This window comes from Neopelma chrysocephalum, unplaced genomic scaffold, assembly GCF_003984885.1.
Source record: "Neopelma chrysocephalum unplaced genomic scaffold, ASM398488v2 Primary Assembly neopelma1_191, whole genome shotgun sequence".
In the NCBI taxonomy this organism is placed as follows: Eukaryota; Metazoa; Chordata; class Aves; order Passeriformes; family Pipridae; genus Neopelma; species Neopelma chrysocephalum.
Genome location: NW_020897853.1, coordinates 591,378 through 610,088, shown reverse-complemented (window position 1 = coordinate 610,088; position 18,711 = coordinate 591,378). Strand labels below are relative to the sequence as shown.

Here is an 18,711-nt window from a genome sequence, read left to right as displayed (position 1 = left end):
TAAAACCTAAGCATTCATCACTAAGTTTAAAATAAAACTAACTAAACTTCAGCACTGTAAGCCAAGACAGAATGGGTTTATGTGAAACTGGAAGTCCTTCTATTTTAATTTATTGCATTATGCTTTAGCTGTAATAGCTTCTTGATATTTCCCACCTCTGGAGTCTGAGATCTCTAACTCATCTTGAGGCTTAGATCTCCATAATAAAATGAGAAATGGTTTCATGGTATATCTATACCATAAAGCAGCAGTGCTATTGGCAGCACAATGGCTTATGGATTTAAGTGCAACTTTATGAAAACAAGAGAGAGTGGAAAACGAGGCACATCATTACCCTTGCTCCCATGAACCTGTCTTTCAGCACAATCCAAGAAAGCAAGAAGACAAAAGCTTTGTTACAACAGAACAGGGCAGAGACGTCTGTGGCTGTCAGCTTCTTTAAAGCCAGTAAATACAGGTAGTTAGTCAAAGTCCACAGAATAGAAAAGGGAGCAGTCCTTTTAAGAAAGAGTTTCAGCGTCAGACCATCTTCACCAAAAATCCGACTGCATTCCCTACGAAAAGAAAAGAGTTTCAGTCTCAGCCAGGATTTTCCTGAGCGTTCACTCCAGCACAACAAACATTCATTAGACTTTTATCGCATTCAATTAAGCGCTTTTCCTACCTACTCCTTGCACCCATGAGAATCCATTATTTAATTCACATAGAGAAAATAACCCACAATCTTCTTAAAACAGCAATTTCGCAAATAGAAAAGAAGTAACTTACCTGGAATAATCACACTCTGAGCAACAATAATCCCGGGGACTCACACACAGAAATGAAGGTTATCTATAATGCTCTGACAGTTCCCAGACTCTGCCTTCCAGGCCATGAGCACAGGGATTATAATCACCTTTTTTTTTCACTCTGTAGCTTGCCAGTTTTTTCTTGCATTGCTCCAAACCCTGTTTTTATTCTTATTGAAATATATTCTCACCTATGGCCAAGTAAGCTTTAAGAATTGCCTGAAGATACTCAGAAATACTGCCAGGCACATCACCATGGTGGAGAATTGAGACACCAGGCAGTGGGACTGAGCCAGGCAAACAGGAATGTGAGAGAGGGAGGGAAAAGGGAGGGAAGGAAATTTAATACCTTTATTTTAATATACAGTGAAAAGTTGTGCTTTCTAAGAGACAGTTCCTTGTGGATCAAATTGCAAACAAAATCTCTAGTTTCCCAGACACTGTGTCACACACAGCTCCAGTGAGCTGTTTGCTTCTTAGGATTTCGAGAAAGAGAAGGGTCAGCTCAGCAGACATTGCTTTGGGGACAGATGTCCTGTGCAAAGTGGTATCTCGTGGGCTGAGAAGAGACTGAGGCCTCCAGCATGCAGATAGATTGAAGGCACATGGAATCCTGGAATGGGTTGGGTTGGAAGGGACCTTAAAGAACATTTAGGTCCAATCCCATTGCTGTGGGCAGGGGCACCTTCCACTAGACCAGGTTGCTCCAAGCCCCCACGTTGGACACAGCCTGGCCTTGAAACTGCACCCCTCCTGAGACATCTCTACCTTTCCCAAACTGGGAAGGACTTTTTTAGCAACTCCACTGTCTGCATTCTTGGTTAAAGGTATTCCTGAAGATATTCCCGGTATGCTTCCCTTTCTTGACATGAGAGGCTCTCTGACACACCTGCTTAAAACATGAGAGGTCCCACAAGGGAACACTTCATACAACCCAAACACCAAGGGAGTGAGGCAAGGCACCACCAAACTGCAGCGTGTGAGGGGACTGATCTAAATGCCAAGAGGCCTCGGGGCTCCAAAGTGTTCACAGCCAGACACGGCTGTGTTTGGAAGATTGCTAAAACACTCATTATGTAGAACTAATCAATAAATTCAAAGATTGCACTGCAATGTGAAGAAAAACCACTTGTTATTTGGGGGGGAAGTGGTTTGATAATTATCCTGATCTGGAAGACAAAACAGTTTTCAGGATGCATTAACCATTTTTAGTAATTCTTGGGAATTCTGCTGTTAAAAACATTACTTTTTTTTACTATTAGGAGTGGAAATCATCACTCTTGTTTTGAGGGAAGTAGAATAATAACATCTATGTAATAAAAGATATCAGCTACATCCTAACCTAAATGATTCTATGAATCTACTTAATAACCTCTCATTCTCTGCTGCTGCTAAGACAACCTGGGGTACAAAGCAGCCATTTCTGGTAATAATAAATTCCATTCTCAAGCTCTGTGCCAGGGTGTCCAACAAGTTAACACTCAGGTAGGCAGATCTGCTAATTATCTCCTTCACTCTAGTTGACCTGGATGCTCTCAGAAGTTAATCTGTTCCCCAAAGATCAGGATAAAATCGTTTCAAATAGAAAAAAAAACAAAACAAACCAGCCAGTGATGTATATCATTTATCTGAGATGCAAAGCAAATACTCTGTGAAGCAAATAAATTAATGCTTAATTTGACTGCAGGCTTTTGTATCACTGATTTCAACAGAAGTTAAAGGTGATGAGTTCCCCTGTGTGAGAATGGACTCAGTGGCAGCACTTCAATGTTCCTTGACATGCAGATATTAGCAGTTTATGTTTAAAAGATGCTTCCCTTTGAGACTTAGGTGGTTGCAGAGGGTGATTTTGGACTCAAACTACATCTCACTTCAAGACAAGTGGATGCACCATGGCTGTGTCACCACCACTACATGACACCAGAGCGAGGATGATCCATCTACTGGCAAGAAGAGCTCTGTGTTGTGAACTACAGACCAGTGTGGAACCTGCTCTCTCCAGCCCAGTGGGAATTCTGGTGCACAATTGGATCATTACACGGTTGTAGATCCAACCTGCCTCAGAATCTGCCAGGATCTTGGAGGAAACAAGCTTGTGCTGTGCTAAAACGAGAGAGGAAAGGGTGCCTGGGCTGCCCACAGTGATGCAGGGCACTGTCAGGTACCCAGGTGCCAGAATGGGTGAGGTTTTGTTGTCCTTCACACAGACAAACCCAGGGCAGAGTTAGGAGGATGGAGGACAAAATGCCCCAACAGTGTGAATCCTCGAAGGAGGAAGGTTCAGTGATTATTATTCTGTGTTGGACTTGGGGCTGATCAACGATGTGGGAGAGGCAGTTGTGGCAGCCTTGACAATGTCACTGTGAGTTCCCAGGAGCAGTGGGAGGGATGAGCAGAGATTCTCAGCTAGGAAAAGAAATCTGGAAACGTTTCACAGGCCCCAGGCAATGGGCTGTTTAAGCAGATGGAAGAGCCTCCATCACACACAGCAGTGTACAGTGACCAGACAAAACAGGGGCCGGTGGCTCCTCAACTCTCAATTAAGAAAATACAGCAAAGACTGTGACAGGGTCCTGCCAAACAAGACAGACACTTGATGAATTCACCTCTGTGCCTAGGAGAGCTCCATGAATAATGCTCAGACAATGAGGAAATAGGGAGAATACTTTATTTTCCCAGTCGTGGCTACAGCAGATTGCCTGGGGCTATGTGAGGGCTGGGTGCTCAGTGGTTAACTCGGCCTCTTTGACATGCAACTAAAATTAAACTTGCAGGAGTCATCAGACACGACAGTGATTAAAACCCTGGGCTGAGGAGAGAGGGCTCCCAGGACCCCACACACACACACTGGTAGTATCTGCAGGCTGTTGACTTAAAGGCACAGACATGTCTAAGGACAGCTGACCCTGAAATTACGACACAAACTATTTCCGAATGCACAAGGAGTCTATTTAAAACCTGCCCTCTCACATAAATAGTTCTTTTTATTTGCAGGTAGCCCTGAGCCATCAGCTCTGGGCAGCGTGCCATGCTCTCAGGAATTACAGCCCCTCAGGCAGTCGTGTAGCTTTGCCTCTGGCACCCCCTAAATAGCTTGTGTGGCCTCTTAGTCATTCTGGTGCCAAACCCTGCACAAGAATGGGTTTGCTCACCCCCGCAACACAGCAGCCTTTGGAGTGAAATCCAGCAGCTGGTTTTAGACAGCTCACAGGAAAAACAGAGCAAACAGGCGAGACCTGGAGTGATGGGAACACCGTGAGTGGAATTACATCACCCGGGCTAGAACTTGGCAAGGCCTCCAGTGACAGTAGGGCAGCACCACGGCACCTCCTGTGAGCACAAGTCATCTGGTCCTTCTATCTAAATGATGGCATCTGCAGCAATAAAACACCTCCCAGCTCCATTGCAGGAGACAGGCACCAAGCAGAGTGTGGTTAAGCACACTGGTCAATTGTTTTCCAGGACTGGCAGAATCTGAACATTAGGAAAGAGCATGACCAGATGTACTGGTCTGGTCAAGAGCTGGAGCAAAAGGAAAGGGAATTCTGCTTGAAACCCTCACATCAGCAGTGCCTGGCTCAGGGGGCAGCACCACAGGAACGCTGTCTCCCACAGGAATGGTCCATGGGAAGCCTAGTTTTGTGCTGAAGGTCTTTCCTTCCTACTGCTGAGACATTCAGGGTCGGAGCAGCTTCAAGCATCAGACATCCACATCTCTCCTCTGAAAAGCCTTTTCAGCGAAGACCTGGATTTTCAGTGTTATTCCATAAATAAGTGGCTGAGGAAGTTGGCCTGAGCCACTGCTGCAACACAGAGGGAGAGACTTGTGAATTATGACTGCAAATACCAGCTACCTAAGGCTCAGTTTTTACTTCAGGTGATGCTCACTTCCTGTTATCCTGCCTGCTAGAAAAACAACTCTTCCCAATGTTTTTGTGTTCATTAAACCTTACACCTACCAACACTCTCCCCAGCCAGTGTCTCAAGGCTGTGGAGTGCCTGTAGCACTGACCTCAGCTGCTACACCGTGGATAGATCCTGGTAGGAATCTGCTGAATGTCAGTGTTTGTCCTTGAGAAGACAAGAGAGCGAGTGGGGAGGCAAAATTTATTGACATGGAAAATATCACCCACCTTTTGTTAAAATCACAACTCTAATAGGATCCTAAGTCAAGTCTGTGCAGTGATTTCTGCTGTGGCAAATCGTGGCAGGGTTAGACTTCCTATTGCTGTGCTTCCTGAGCTACAGATCATTGTATACAGCAGGACAGAAGCTTCAAGCTCTTTATGTGGGACATGCCTTTTATTTACAATACTGAGGGAATACAAAGAGCTGTGTCTTCTGCCTCAAGACAGCCAAGATAATTCACCAAAGTGCAGCTGGGAGTTCACAACCCTGAGTTACTTTCTAAGACCACAATATTGAACTTCAAAGGTAAAGTGTGAAAGGTAAGGAACACACAATTTATAATCTCAAATATTATAATAATAGAATCCCACAATGGGATGGAAGTGACCTTTAAGACCATCGAGTTCCAACCCCCTGCCACGGGGAGGGACACTTTCCACTATCCCAGGTTGCTCCAAGCCCTGTCCAACCTGGCCTTGAACACTTCCAGGGATGGGGCACCCACAGCTTCTCTGGGCAACCTGTGCCAGGGCCTCACCATCCTCACAGGGAAGAATTTCTTTTCAATATCCAATCTACGCCTGCCCTCTGTCAGCCTGAAGCCATTCCCCCTCCACTCCCTTGTCAAAAGTCCATCTCTCTTGTAGCTCCTTTAGGCACTGAGTGGCCTAAACTTTTCAGGAAGCCAATCTAAAGTTGGGGATTGGGACTCCTGTCCTTCCAAGTGGGATTTATGAAAAGAACAGTGGCTCTTTACAGCTTTGCTGGCCTGGGGCAGCACTCTGCAAGTCACTCACACGGTCGTTGATGTCTGCCAAGATATCACAGACACTGTTTGCTCAGATCCACTGGGAATATCTGCTGGACAAGATGTCATATATCCTTAAAGCTGCTAGAGAGTAACTACAACCTCCAGGAGCACAATGATAAATCACCTCTGGACCCTGAGGCAAGCCTGGAATCGCTACAGGAGGGGTTTATTGACAGGAATTAGCTACTCCACAGGAATAAAACAAGCAAATGAAGCAACAAGAAATATTAAAAGCCTTGTAACAGGAACAATACCAAGAATGCAAACCAAGCAAATATAAAACAAATTATGTACCTTTGAAAGTACCCCTGCTCTGGGCAGGAGGCTGGGTTAAATGACCTCCAAATATTCTTTCCAAATTAAATCTGCCTATAAGTCTCTGAATTTAAAAACTACAAATTATGCTTTTTAATCATTTAAGTCATCAAAATATCAAGAGTTTGTCCTGAAGAGGTGTCTATCCCATATCCAAACTGAAAAAAGTTTGGATAGTCAAGTTGTAACACAGCACAGACCAAATTGTTGGTCCCCATGATAAAATCATTATTTGCCAGCAGTTAATTCCTCCCTGGGATATGATTTCCTGATATATCTGGAATAAGAAACACCCTGGGAAGATGCCCATCATCTCTAACACTGGTCTCCTTGTGTGCAGAAATTCCTCTGGGCATGTAAGTATTCCAGCTTTAAAAGCTGAATTCCCAACAGCTGGGGAAATGTATCAATTATTTAAGCACAGTGTTTTTATGCGTTGCCCCAAATATTATGCTCAAAATTTTGCTCTGATGGAGGTGTAATCCACCAACTAACTGCAGAGAATCTATCTTCAGGGATGTTTATTCACACCTTCTTCCTTATCTGCTGTGCAATTTTTATTACTTTACCCCATACCCAGCAGCCAAGCTGACACTGTTAATATTCTCAAAAACACTCCAGCAAAGATCTGAACGAAGGCATCATTAACGTACAAAGCACTGGGGTTTGCAGGGAAGCACTTAATTAAGTGCAACTGCTCAATTTCAGTCACGCTGAATTGACAGAAATGATAATTCAGGGCCAAATTACATCCCAGATCCTGGCCAAAGAAGCTGAGGGAAGAATTTGGCCCTGCCACACTCCAGCCTGACAGTCACAAATTGAATTCCCTGTGTGCTCAGTGACAGCTGTGCTGAACCCTCTGTCAGCAGGAGCCAGGGACGAGCCACACTCTGGTTAATACCTGGTGGGACAGACAATTCTGCTCAAGTCACTGAGATCATTTTCAAAGCAAGTCTGCACTGGAATAACAGAATAAGGTCCCAGCTCAAAATTACCCCGTGGATTTCTTCCCTTCACAGACAAGGTGTGTTATCTCTCGGAAAGCTGAGTTTTGTTCCGTTCTTTAAAGCAGCTCCTGCGTCACTGTCAGATCAGTAGAACAATGGAAGTGGAGGAGGAAGCGTGAAATTAATTGTCCCAGAATGTGATGGTACTTCCAAGCCCCGAAGACAGATTAGTTGTGGTTTTCTTAAGAACTGGTGAAGCTCAGCCAGCTCTGTCCTGCTGCTGTACCGGTGGTTGGACTGGATGATTTCTTTGGGTTCTCCCCTAAGTTTGTATTTCTGTGATTTCCCAGGAGCTACTGAAGGGGGATTTTTAAATTTCCACCCCTGCAGCCTAATGTTGGGAGTTAGTGCTATGGACTCCTCGGCACTTGAGGTTCAGAGTTCAACAACATGCATCCATGTGGCATAAGGAAAGGCTGGAGTCAGAGGGATGTCTTCCCCTGACTCACAACACAGAGGAAGAGGGATTTTCATGTGGAGCCTGACAGAAGATGGAATAAAGTCTCCACATCATTTCCTCAGGGTGACAGGCACTCAGCTATGCCAGCTTATCCCTCAGAGCTACAGGGGGAGAAAACCAAGAGTCTGCAACCTGCTTTACCTCTTACCCCACACAAAAGAGAGCAGAGCAGGCTACCTGGGTGCTCTTCCTCCACATTGTGATCCAGCAGGAGGAAAGGCCAGTTTTTATCCTGCTATACTTGCTGAGGATAGAGAGCAAGCCATGGTCTTCCTCATGGAAACCATCTCCTCAGCTCTGAGCATCTTTCTTCTCAACTATGAGTTGGTTTGTTTGCACTTAACACGACTGTTCTATCACAAAGGGGCCAGAAAAGATTAATTAATGGCCTGATCCGGACAAGAACACAAAATATAGAGACATTAGTTAACATAACAGCAGTATTATAAGCAAATTATTGACCTTCTCAACTCATTAAAAAAAACCCTTTGACAATCAAGTATCCTTTTATTCAGCATATATCATTCATCTGTCAGCCTTCTGGGAGCTATTAATGAATGAGGTTTTCTGCAGCATGACCTTCATTCTGCCTTCTGACACCAGGGGTCGAACTGAGCAGAGCAGTGATCTCAGTCCTCAGGAATCGGGTTGTTTAAAGGGATATTGCCACGACAGAGCCTACCTGAATTTTTTGATTGGAGACTGCTTTTCCTGCGCAGTTGCAAGGTGCCCGGAATAATAAATGGGAAAAATCATAATGTTCCAGTTTGTTGAGAACCAAGTCATGAAAAAAGGACAGTCAAAGGTCTCAAACGTGATTTTGACAAACTGTGTGGTCCCGACCCAGGAGGAGGAGACGGACAAAATGATCAGGAACCTCCAGATAAGCTTGAGAAATGTGGATGTGCAAGACTGGCATCGTGTCTGTCCTTCAGCTTCTTGGCTGCTGCTCTCTGTGTGCGTTTGTGTTCCTTCTTCTCCTGAAAAAACAAAAAAAGAATAGAAAAAGAGTTGCACATATAATGAATGCATTCAAAACAATTCTTGGCAAAATCTCCCCTTCTAATCCAGTCACAAATCATCCCTTGCCTTCTCCCTGTAATTCCTCTATGTCCCAGAAATACTGAAATCCTGCACCAAAATACTTTAATAGTACCACCTCTGTCACTTCAAGGAGGCAGGAACAAAACACAAACACAACACCGAGGCCTGAGGTAACAGTGTCACAGTTAAGCTGTTGTCACTATTTGCTTTATCAGCCCTTCTTTCCCTCTGTCAGCAAACCTCCAAACAAAAATACATCTCTTGGAACCAACAACATTATGAAGACAATTACTGTGCATGTGTGCAACAGAACAGCTCTTCTGAGCCTGCACTTCTGGAGCCAGGAACAAATTCTTATTATTCAAGATTTTAACTCCAGAATCACTTTTTTATTTGCAAGCAGGGAGGGGAAAAAAAAGAAACAATTTGCTGGTTTTATATATCCAGGTGGAGAAAGGCTTTTTGCAGTCAGTTAGTGTACTTAAATTCTTGAAGTTAAAAAAGGAAACTGGACAAAAGTGAAGCTTGGCACGTGCCTAGAAACAAACCTCTACACACAAACAAGGAGGAATCAGAAGTTATTTCCCACTTTAGTGCAGTGCTTTTCAGACCTAACCTGCAGACCAGTGCAGAGTTCTCAACAGAAGTAGAGAGAATTGAATCTCACTGCCTGGTGTCTTGCTCTCCAGACACATCTCCCAGAGAGGTAACCCATGAACCCCACTTTGATTTCGCAGACCCCATCTGGAAACAACGAGGAGCACTAACACTGTTGCCCCACGAGCTCATGGGGCACCACTGAGCTCCAACTATTTACCCCAAATCACATCAGTTTGATAGAAGAAACAGGAAAAAAGTCTTCTAAAAACCATGACCTGAAGCTATTCTTAACTATTCCTATCAATTATCACTCACATCAACACCTGATGTGATTTATGTAAGAAATAATATGATTTTAAAAGGAGCTATAGATCCACTGCAGCAAGGGCATCCTATATTCAACTTATATGTGACAGAGGTATCCTTTCAGATTCAGGTTTACTTTCCTTTTATATCAATGTTTCTACTACAGCCACAGAGAAATGTCAAACTGAGGTTCCCAGTTACTACTTTAGACCAACATTACATCTAAAAAAGATTCATCATAGCAGGGAATGCATTTGTAATCAAGAGTTCTCCTAACCAGGACATGGAGCTTTTTGTAGTTGTAATTGTGTGATGTGGTTTTTTCCTAAAAATAATCCCTATTTGATGGCTCCATTGTTTAGTGGTGAATCAAGAATTTAAATAAAATTACAGGTTTATTAAAAACACACATAGGATAACCAGCCACTGGTCTGAAAAGGCAAACATCCTTTTAGCATTCTCTCTGGCTGCTGAGAGAAAATAGATCTTTTTATAGTACTAATAATGAGTGACATGTTCCATTAAAAGGTAAATTACAGTTTATTTGCAAGTTAGAATGGCTTAGAAAGGATATATTATGTAACATCCACTTGCAGGACTTCCTACTAAGCAAAACTACCAGGCAATTAGTCCTTCTTCAGCTAACAGTTCAAATAATCACATAATGATACAAAAATAAAGCACTTTTATCTGCGCTTTCTATTTTTCAATTACCAAATAACGATGTAATTGCTGTTCCTACACATGACACCACCATTAGCATTTGACTTGGATTTCCCAGTCCCAGATCTGCATGTCAGGGAAAGGCACAGAAATACACACTTGTTGCAGGACCTGCCTTTGATTTAAAGACCTGTGTAAATTCTGGGCTGATTAAATGTGCAGTGGGGAATTTCTGTAAGTGCTTAAGGAGTGGGATTCATTCCATATGATGGAGTTGGCAAATATTTGTGTACTCAGGTTAAACATATTGTCTAGAAGCCCTTTATATTTAATGACAACAGAAAGACATGGTGAGAGGGTAGCTGATTCCATCCTCACATGTACATCCAAGCCCACTGAAGATGCTTATCTCTCTCTGGATGAGATATTTACATTTAATTTACATAAAATTGAGATTGATCCCCGGACAAAGTGCCATGGAAGCTCGACAGCTGCTTTCAAAATCCATGGGATGTGCACACCTAACTCTTGGCCAAAGGATACAAAGGAAAAGATAAGAAATATCTTTAAAACTAATTAAAGGGCTTGAACTCAAAGACACATGGTGGGGAAGCACACAATTCATACTACAGAGGTTTGAGGATTTCCAAGTCATGAAGCTGGGGCTGGAGCAAGCAAGGAATTAGCACTTGTGTTCAGACAGCAAATGATATGATAATGAGGAGGAAACAAACTGATCAGCCCAAATGGTTGGTAGACAGCATTCTACAATTAGCAAGGTAGCAGAAATCTTGGTGTGTGCGTTGAGATCAGACCGAAGCAAACCAAGAGACTTACCCTGGCAAGAGCACAGAAACAAGCTGAGCATTCAGAAAGGATGAAATGGCAGATAAGAATACAGATCACACTGCAGGGGACACGAGGAGATGACACTGGCCAACAGCAAACTGTGTGGAAGGCAGGAAGCAGAAATACCCCTGCGTGGTCATTTGGTTCTTAGTTTAATTCTTGTTATGCCTCTGTGACAAGATGGCCAAAGAAAAGCCTTTTGCTTTTGTTTTTCAGAAGAGTGAGACGAAGAAAATCAAAACCTACAGCTTTTCATCTGAACTCTTTTGACTATTTGGCAACTACATCCTAAAGAATAGTATTCTTTATATTTGTTTTCCTACCCATTGGGTCAGTCCTACTTAGACTTCACTGATGAGGAAGGGAAGATCAGGATAAAAAGGGAAATTAATAAATGCAAAATAAATGTTTAGAAGAGTATAATGTCAAGGCCTAAAGAAGTGGCCTAAAGTCCTTTATCAGAGAAGATGGATTCTGATTTTGGATGTACCCCAGTGCCATCAGGCACGGTTACTTCAGCCTGATGTCTGCAAAGATGAGATTGATTTTCTGGTCTCTTAGCTATGATCTTTACTCCAAGATGCTGCATCATCCACTCTGTGCAGCAATAATCACCCCCAATACTTTTCTGAGACTTTCCATGAAGAGAGTACTCCTGGAGTACGAGATCCCTCTGTTTCCCACGCAAGAGGAAAAAGGACGACTCTTGCTGCCATCGGCAGTGAAGGGACGAGAGGAAGGTTCATCTTCCCCAATTCCAGTGTGCAAGGGAGATCCAGCCTGTTCTTCCTCCCCCTTTTGCCCACAGTGTATACAGAGTATTCCAAAGAACTTGGACAATTAAACTACTCTTTCCAAAATGCTTGGACAGTCACATTATTTCATTCATAACATCTCTCCTCCTCAACAGCAGCAGACTCAAAGGCCTGTGGCCCCGTATTGCGATTGCTCCCATCCCATCCCTGCTGCTGACAGATGGATGGACACCATGGTGAAGAAGTCAGTGTTCACCATACCTACAGGTTCATTTGAGCTAAACTTCTGCTGTAAAAGTGGGTGACACACTCCTGATGGAAGCCCTGATGTGCAGCTGACCGATGATCTGAACTGTGATGGTCTTCCCTAGATATCCTTCCACCTGTTGCTCCTTCTCTTCCTCTTCACCAGACCATCCACGGTATGAGCTGAGGTTGTCACTGTCTTTGAGAAGGAACAGGGCTGGCTCTTAAAGGTCCTGGTCTCTGGCCAGGCTGAAGCTGAGGAAACACAATCACTTTGTAAAAACTAACTCTGTGCTAACATTAATCAGCTTTCAAGATCTTCTGTGCCTTAGGATGCCTCGGATACTTTACACATTACATGTACCTGCTGACTCCCAGGCCTTTTCCTCCCATCCATGCTTCCTTCCCTCCTAACCCCAGTTTGCACCCAGGCACGGGAAGGACTTGCACGTGGCTTTGCTGTTCTCAGCACCGTAAATCAAAGTCAGCATGCTCGGGCTCTGCCCCATCCTTCAAAAGGCAGAGGAAAGAGGCCCCTCACAGGCATGCTGGGAATGTTCCTACCTGATCTGCTCTGCCTCTCGACTCTGCTGTGCCGACAGATTCCCGAGGGACTTCGATTCTGCAGCTCAAGAATGGGAGCAGCAGAATCTTCAGCAACAGATAGAGGGGAGAGCTGCCTAGTCATGCCTCTGTGTCTGCTGGGGCAGTTGCCTCCTGGCTTGCATTGGATGACAGATGATCGTGAGGCACCTGAGAAGAAAGAGTTTGCATCAGTTTGGCTGTAAAGTCCCTGGAGGAACGCGGGGCCGTCAGTGAAACGCACACAAACGGATCCGCGGGAGGAGGGAAGCGCACGGCAAAAATCAAGGTTCCAGCTCTGCTCAGAATAAAGTAAATCAGTGAGTAAATAAATACTTAACTCTCTCCCCCCTTATGGATAAAAAGGTGCTGTATGAAAACCAGTCTTTCCCCTGAGGAAATGAGAGCCCCATGCCGCTGTACATTCTCAGCCCCACGGCTCCATCCATGGGGGCTGCACAGTCAAAGGGATTTGTACTCACGTGGGCCCCTCTCCTGAGCCCTGGCACTGAATCAGGCCAAAGGAGAGGTCACCATTCCCCCTCAGGGTGGAAAGGAGGGCTGAGGAACCACTGCCTGCTGGGGTGCTGAGAGCCTCTCCAGAGGAGAGTTTCCTCTTTCCATCCTCCAGAATGATCCTTGAGACTCTCGCACAGAACAAAGCCACAGTCACTGACAGAACTTTTGGATGAAGAGTTCTGCTGCAGCGTTGAAGACACCGATTTTAAGCCTTTACATGCATCAAATCAGAGTCTCCACATCTTCAGAGGAGTTGCTTTTTCTTCTTCTGCACCCCCAAGGCACTACACTGGAGGCTCTATCGAGGCACGAGGCAGCAGAGAAGAGCCAGGTCCCAGAATCACCAGCTGCATCAGATGAAAAAATGTTCCAGTGAGTGGGACACCACCTTTGAAGAGCAAGAACTTGAAGGACTGAGTTGAGAATCAGCAAACAGCAGCAAGGAGTGCAGTGCTGGAATCCAGCAGTGTGCCTGGATATATCTTGGATGTACTCCCAAGTTTACTGAAGGTGTCTCTGTAAGAGGTCAACACACGAGCGGCACAAGAGAGTCTTCTTCTCCAGCAGAAAGTCAAGATTACAAACCATCTTGCTAAGTATAAATGTGTGTTCATGGCCAGGTGAGATCATCCACCACTGGTTTTGCAGCTGCTACTCCAACTGGTGTCCATCTTACCTAAACTTTTGGAATATACACATACCCAGGGCAGCCACTGACCTTGCCATGGCTTGGAAGGATTTAATACGATAATTCCAACTATTTCACGCTGAAAAGAATACAAAACCAGACACAAACCCCATGTGTAAGGTGCCACACATGCAACAAATACAGCAGAAATCTGAGGGAGAATTTCTTTGTTGCAACATGAGTCATTCCAGTACAATTCCTGCAAATAACTCCATGCCCAACAACATAGAAGTATATTCTGAAGCAAGAACTGTATTCAGGATTCAAGAGACTGCATGAATCTTGCCAGAGGAAGGTAGAGTTCATATAACCTTTGATGGACTTAAAGCCATATTGGATTCACCAGGTTTAACCACAAAGATTTCAAAGGAAGATTTAAGATTTATACATCTTTTCGAAGGAAGAGATGTATAAAATACAGAATTATACAGAAAAAATTCCTCTCTCAGCCTATTTAGAGCCCCCAAGGTTAATTTTTACCCACCAAGTAGACAAGTGACTGAACCAGCAGCTGACCCCTTCCAGATGATCTTTCTCAAGATGCTCTTCCCTTTCTCCTCTGTCCAGTATGAGGTACCCCTGACACAAGAGAGACACCCAAGTTTAGGTTCCTTTCCACCTCGCCAAGTAGTCACACCTTGCCAGGAATTCCTGCAAATCCAATCAATGCAGTAAACAACCCACACTCTGTGACAGCAGACCCACAAGTCGACCTTGAAATATTAAGACCTACATGATCTCTAAGCATTGTATTGCCCCTTCTCATTTTTTGGTGAGCATTCCTTTCTACATTGCTATTTAGAGCCTGCTGGATGTTTTCAGACCTCTAAAAAGCCATTCACCTTCATATATTTACTTTTTAATGGAGAAAATTATGCTCCAACAGCCACACAACTCCTCCAGTGACTTTATTTCACTCGTTTCAAGACTCCAAGTGTTACTTCTCCCACTAGTCAAACAGGGATAACATTATCTACTTCTTAGGACTTAGGAAATATCTTGTTCAACTCTGAGGGTTCTTCAGGTCCCCAACTTAAGGAAGTTTTGTTTTCAGGAAGTGTTTGCTGACTGCCTGTCCTCAGAGAAGCAGCCACTGAGGTGGCTGGACCCAAATCACTCCTCACTTGGATATTCATCATTTAAGGAGATTGCACAATGTTGAAAGACACAGGCTATGTCTCAATTCGGGTTCAATTTAGAACAAGATCAAGATTCACATTACACTCAGCAGAAGTCTAGCAGGTGATCTGCAACCAAAATTTGAAGGAAACCTATTCTTCCTCACATTCTAAAAGAGCTCTGAGCTATTTGTATCTGGTACAGCAGAGCAGCATGAATCTTCCCCTGTGCACTGAGAACCTCAGCAGTTGAGACCAAAACCGTAATTCAAGACATTGCATTTAATGGAAAGTCACTGTTTGATTTACTGAAATCTTCTTCCCTCATACTTGAAGCAATCAGACAGCAGAGCCATTTATCAATGTGCCATTGTTACAGCTAGAAAGCCTGGGACAATCTAATGCTGCTGAATCTGAACGTATTTTAAGGATATCCTTTGACAGGGGAGGTGAAGAGATGTGTGCTGGGCTGACTTATCCAAACCTGGAATCAGCAGCAAGGGCAACAAACCACCGGTTGCACATTTGAGCAATGAAACCTCCCAGGTGGGCAATGTGACCCCACCTTCCTAGAGGAGGGGAAGGCAGAACTCAGGTAATTCCAGCTCTCTGTCTCACACAGAACTATGAGCTATCAAGCAGAGATCTGCTAAGACCCGCCAAATTCAGAGGGATCAAGAGCAGCAGTTTCCATTGAAGTTCCATATAACTCCATAAATCCCACACATATGTGGGGATCTCGTGGTTTTAGGCAGTGAGAGCATGTCTTCCCCAGAGAGGGAAACAGCAGGGTGCTGCCATGACTTGCCACAAGCAAATGGAGAAGCAACTGTGTCCTAAAATGGTACCATAATACACCTCCTCCACAGCAAATGGGGTTGGATTCATTTGACTTATTTCAGATGTTAATCTTAGGATGAGAAAAGCAGTGCCCTGGGACTACCTGCATCTCCCTGTGAATATACAGGGAATAACAGAATCATGGGATGGTTTGGGCTGGAAGGGACCTTAAAGCCTATCTAGTTCCAGCCCCCTTGCCATGGGCAGGGACACCTTCCACTAGACCAGATTGCTCCAAGCCCCGTCCAACCTGGCCTTGAACAACAATCCTGAGCAGAGATTGTGGTGGGATTTTTTACCCAACTTGTGGCTTTAGCAGAGATGAGCCACAGGCTGAGAGTGAATCTACATTTTGGGCATCATTTGATATTTTAAGAGAACAACACTGGAAAAGATTAGGAAAAAACAAATAGGAAAAACTTTGCCAGACTGTCAGATCTTGCAGCTGGAAGTGTTCCTGAGTGTCAAAGCAACTCTGTGCCAATGGGATTGACAAAAGACAAAAGGGAGAACTGGAAAGTACCACATTTGATTGTATCAAGCACATCTTTATGAGTCAACTCCACCTGGATTACTTTTTGTTATTGGATAACAACAAATCCCTGCTCTTTCCCATGGTTTTTTTATGATTACTTCTAGTTTATTAATCTGTTTCAGCAAATCTTTTTCCTTGCCATGCAAATGTGGATACTTTTTAGCACAAGAAGCAAGTCCATTTTCTGCACATGGAGACCAGAGAAAAACCAGCAAGGGGAACCCATGGCTTTCTTTGCACTTCTAACAAAGTCTGTCCTGTCTTGCATTAATTATTATATACATACCCCAGTGTGCTTTGATTTAGCAAGGTAATTATGCTTGTGAGTAGCCTAAACCACATGATTAATATCACTGAAGTCCAGCCTTTTAATGTTCTTTAACACCATCCTCAGACCCAGCTGTGGGAGGAGGTGACGACCATGTGCTGCTGCCATTGTGCCCATTCAGGCCAGGAACCAGCAGCCCACGCTGGTCCTGACAACCCTTTCCACCACCCATAAGCAGCCCCTTACCCCTCTTAAAAGATGTGGTACATGACTTTTGGCTTCTTGTTCATACACAGATTTTCAGTAAGAAAATGCATCCTCACCCATATTGACTAGAAAAATCCCTTTGCTGTTTTCGAGGGGGGCTTAGAGAGGATTATGCTTTGAGGTTCAAAACCAATTCTCTTTAAATCATCTTCATGTGTATGACAACTTTAGCATGTGACAGCAGTGCTTGGAATAAAAAAAAAACCAACCCACACCGTTTCACTGGGACAATGTTTCTGGTCTCAAAGTTGCTACTGAAAATGGATCATAGAATCATAGAATACCCTGAGTTGGAAGGGACCCACAATGAACATTGAGTCCAACTCCTGGCCTTGCACAGGACAACCCCAAGAATCCCACCATGTGCCTGAGAGCATTGTCCAAATGCTCCCTGAGCTCTGGCAGCCTTGGTGCTGTGACCAGTTCCCAATCAGCCTCTGGGTGAAGAACCTTTTCCTAATATCCAACCTAAACCTCCCCTGACACAGTTTCCTGCCATTCCCTCTGGTTCTAGATTGAATGGATTGCCAGTTAAATAATCAGTGCAACATAAAAATGCAGTCCTGGACATAAGTTTTATGGCCAGATCATCATAGAATTGATAGTTTCATTTTCTTTTCTCTTTTATCCAACTGCCCTGATGGAAATTTAAAACCTCTCAGACAGGTAACTGAATTCCCTTCTGAAAGCCATCTGTGCATTCACGACACTGGATTACTGACATGAAGTATTGGCTTGTTTAGAGACAGCAACATCTGGCTTGATGCTATGTGCCAAAATACATACCATTTCTTTGATTACACAACTAAATTGATGGTTATGTAGGTGATGTAAACAAGCTGGACAGTTTTTTCTTGTTATATTCCCAAAGCCTTGCACAGTCAGGAGAGAGACCACCTTTTCCAAGAGGTCAGTCAAGGCACCTACAATCTACTGAACACTCATTCAGCATTAAAACAGGCTCATTCTACCGAGTCCTCAAAATCCCAGCTCCTAATATGCCACTGTTTCTGCACTGACAAAACAATGTCTCCCTACCACTGCCAGGGAAACAATCGCCGGGCTTTGACAGATGGGTGGAGGTAGAAACCAGTCTGGTGTTGTGTGGAAAGTACGTCAGTTGAGTGTTCCTGCTAAATTGGGCCCTGGTGGCGGAACTGGCAGCGCTCCCTCGGCGCGGCAGCGTTACCTGCTGGCGTGGCGGCGACGGACCCGCTCGCACACCACCAGCCCATTGCCTCCAGCAGCCTGTACACGTGCTCACGTTGAACAGGCAGCTCACCACCGTGAGGGCTGGAGGGTTTTGGGGTGAAATTCTGGTCTCGATGGTACGCAGCAAGGAGAGGATGACGTGGATTTTGCGGCCAGGGAAATATCGGACGCACGCGGCCCTACAGGAAAGGGGACTGAGCAGCACTGCTGTTGGTAGAGGTGAGCAGAGCTGCTCCTGTCCATCTCACAACAACAGAACCGCATTAGGTTGGGTTAGCCATGGCTTTGATTGGATTGTTTGCTACTGTTAGCACACAACTGGGAGCAGGGCTATCCAACAGTATCCATCCAACAGAGAGTTAGGTCCATAGATTATTTTATTTCAGCTACTCCCTGTAAAATCAAATCCTGCCCCTCACTGCACTGGTGTAAACCCAGAGCAACTCAGGACAAGCAGCCCAGCTGCCTGGGCACACACTGCCATACCTAAAGATAACAGCTGACCTGGGAAGTTAAAACTGAAGGACAAACTCTCCCCAACTTTCAATGTGTTTGGAACCACCAGTTAGACCAAAAATATGAAGATGTAATTACATTTACTAAACCCAAGCAAAATCAGGAAAACAAGCAAACATGCTTTGCAGGCAGTGTGTTACACAGGTGTGAGGAATAAGCATCTCTTGTTCAGTGAAGAAAAATCATTTCAC

The 18,711-nt window shown here is 44.3% G+C and overlaps 1 protein-coding gene across 4 annotated transcripts in view; it reads right to left on the bottom strand.

The window, feature by feature from the left end:
* Positions 1–18,711, bottom strand: part of SLC35F4 (solute carrier family 35 member F4) — a 118,428-nt gene that overhangs the window by 9,875 nt on the left and 89,842 nt on the right. For 2 of the 4 annotated variants that reach the window (XM_027702670.1, XM_027702671.1), the window contains exons 2-4: positions 12,540–12,728; positions 8,195–8,492; positions 335–554 (exon numbers count right to left, since the gene is read on the bottom strand). In XM_027702670.1, coding sequence (XP_027558471.1) covers positions 335–554; positions 8,195–8,492; positions 12,540–12,728 — 707 coding nt within the window. The remainder of the gene's footprint in view (positions 1–334; positions 555–8,194; positions 8,493–12,539; positions 12,729–18,711) is intronic. The other 2 variants (XM_027702672.1, XM_027702673.1) reach the window with 1 other exon arrangement.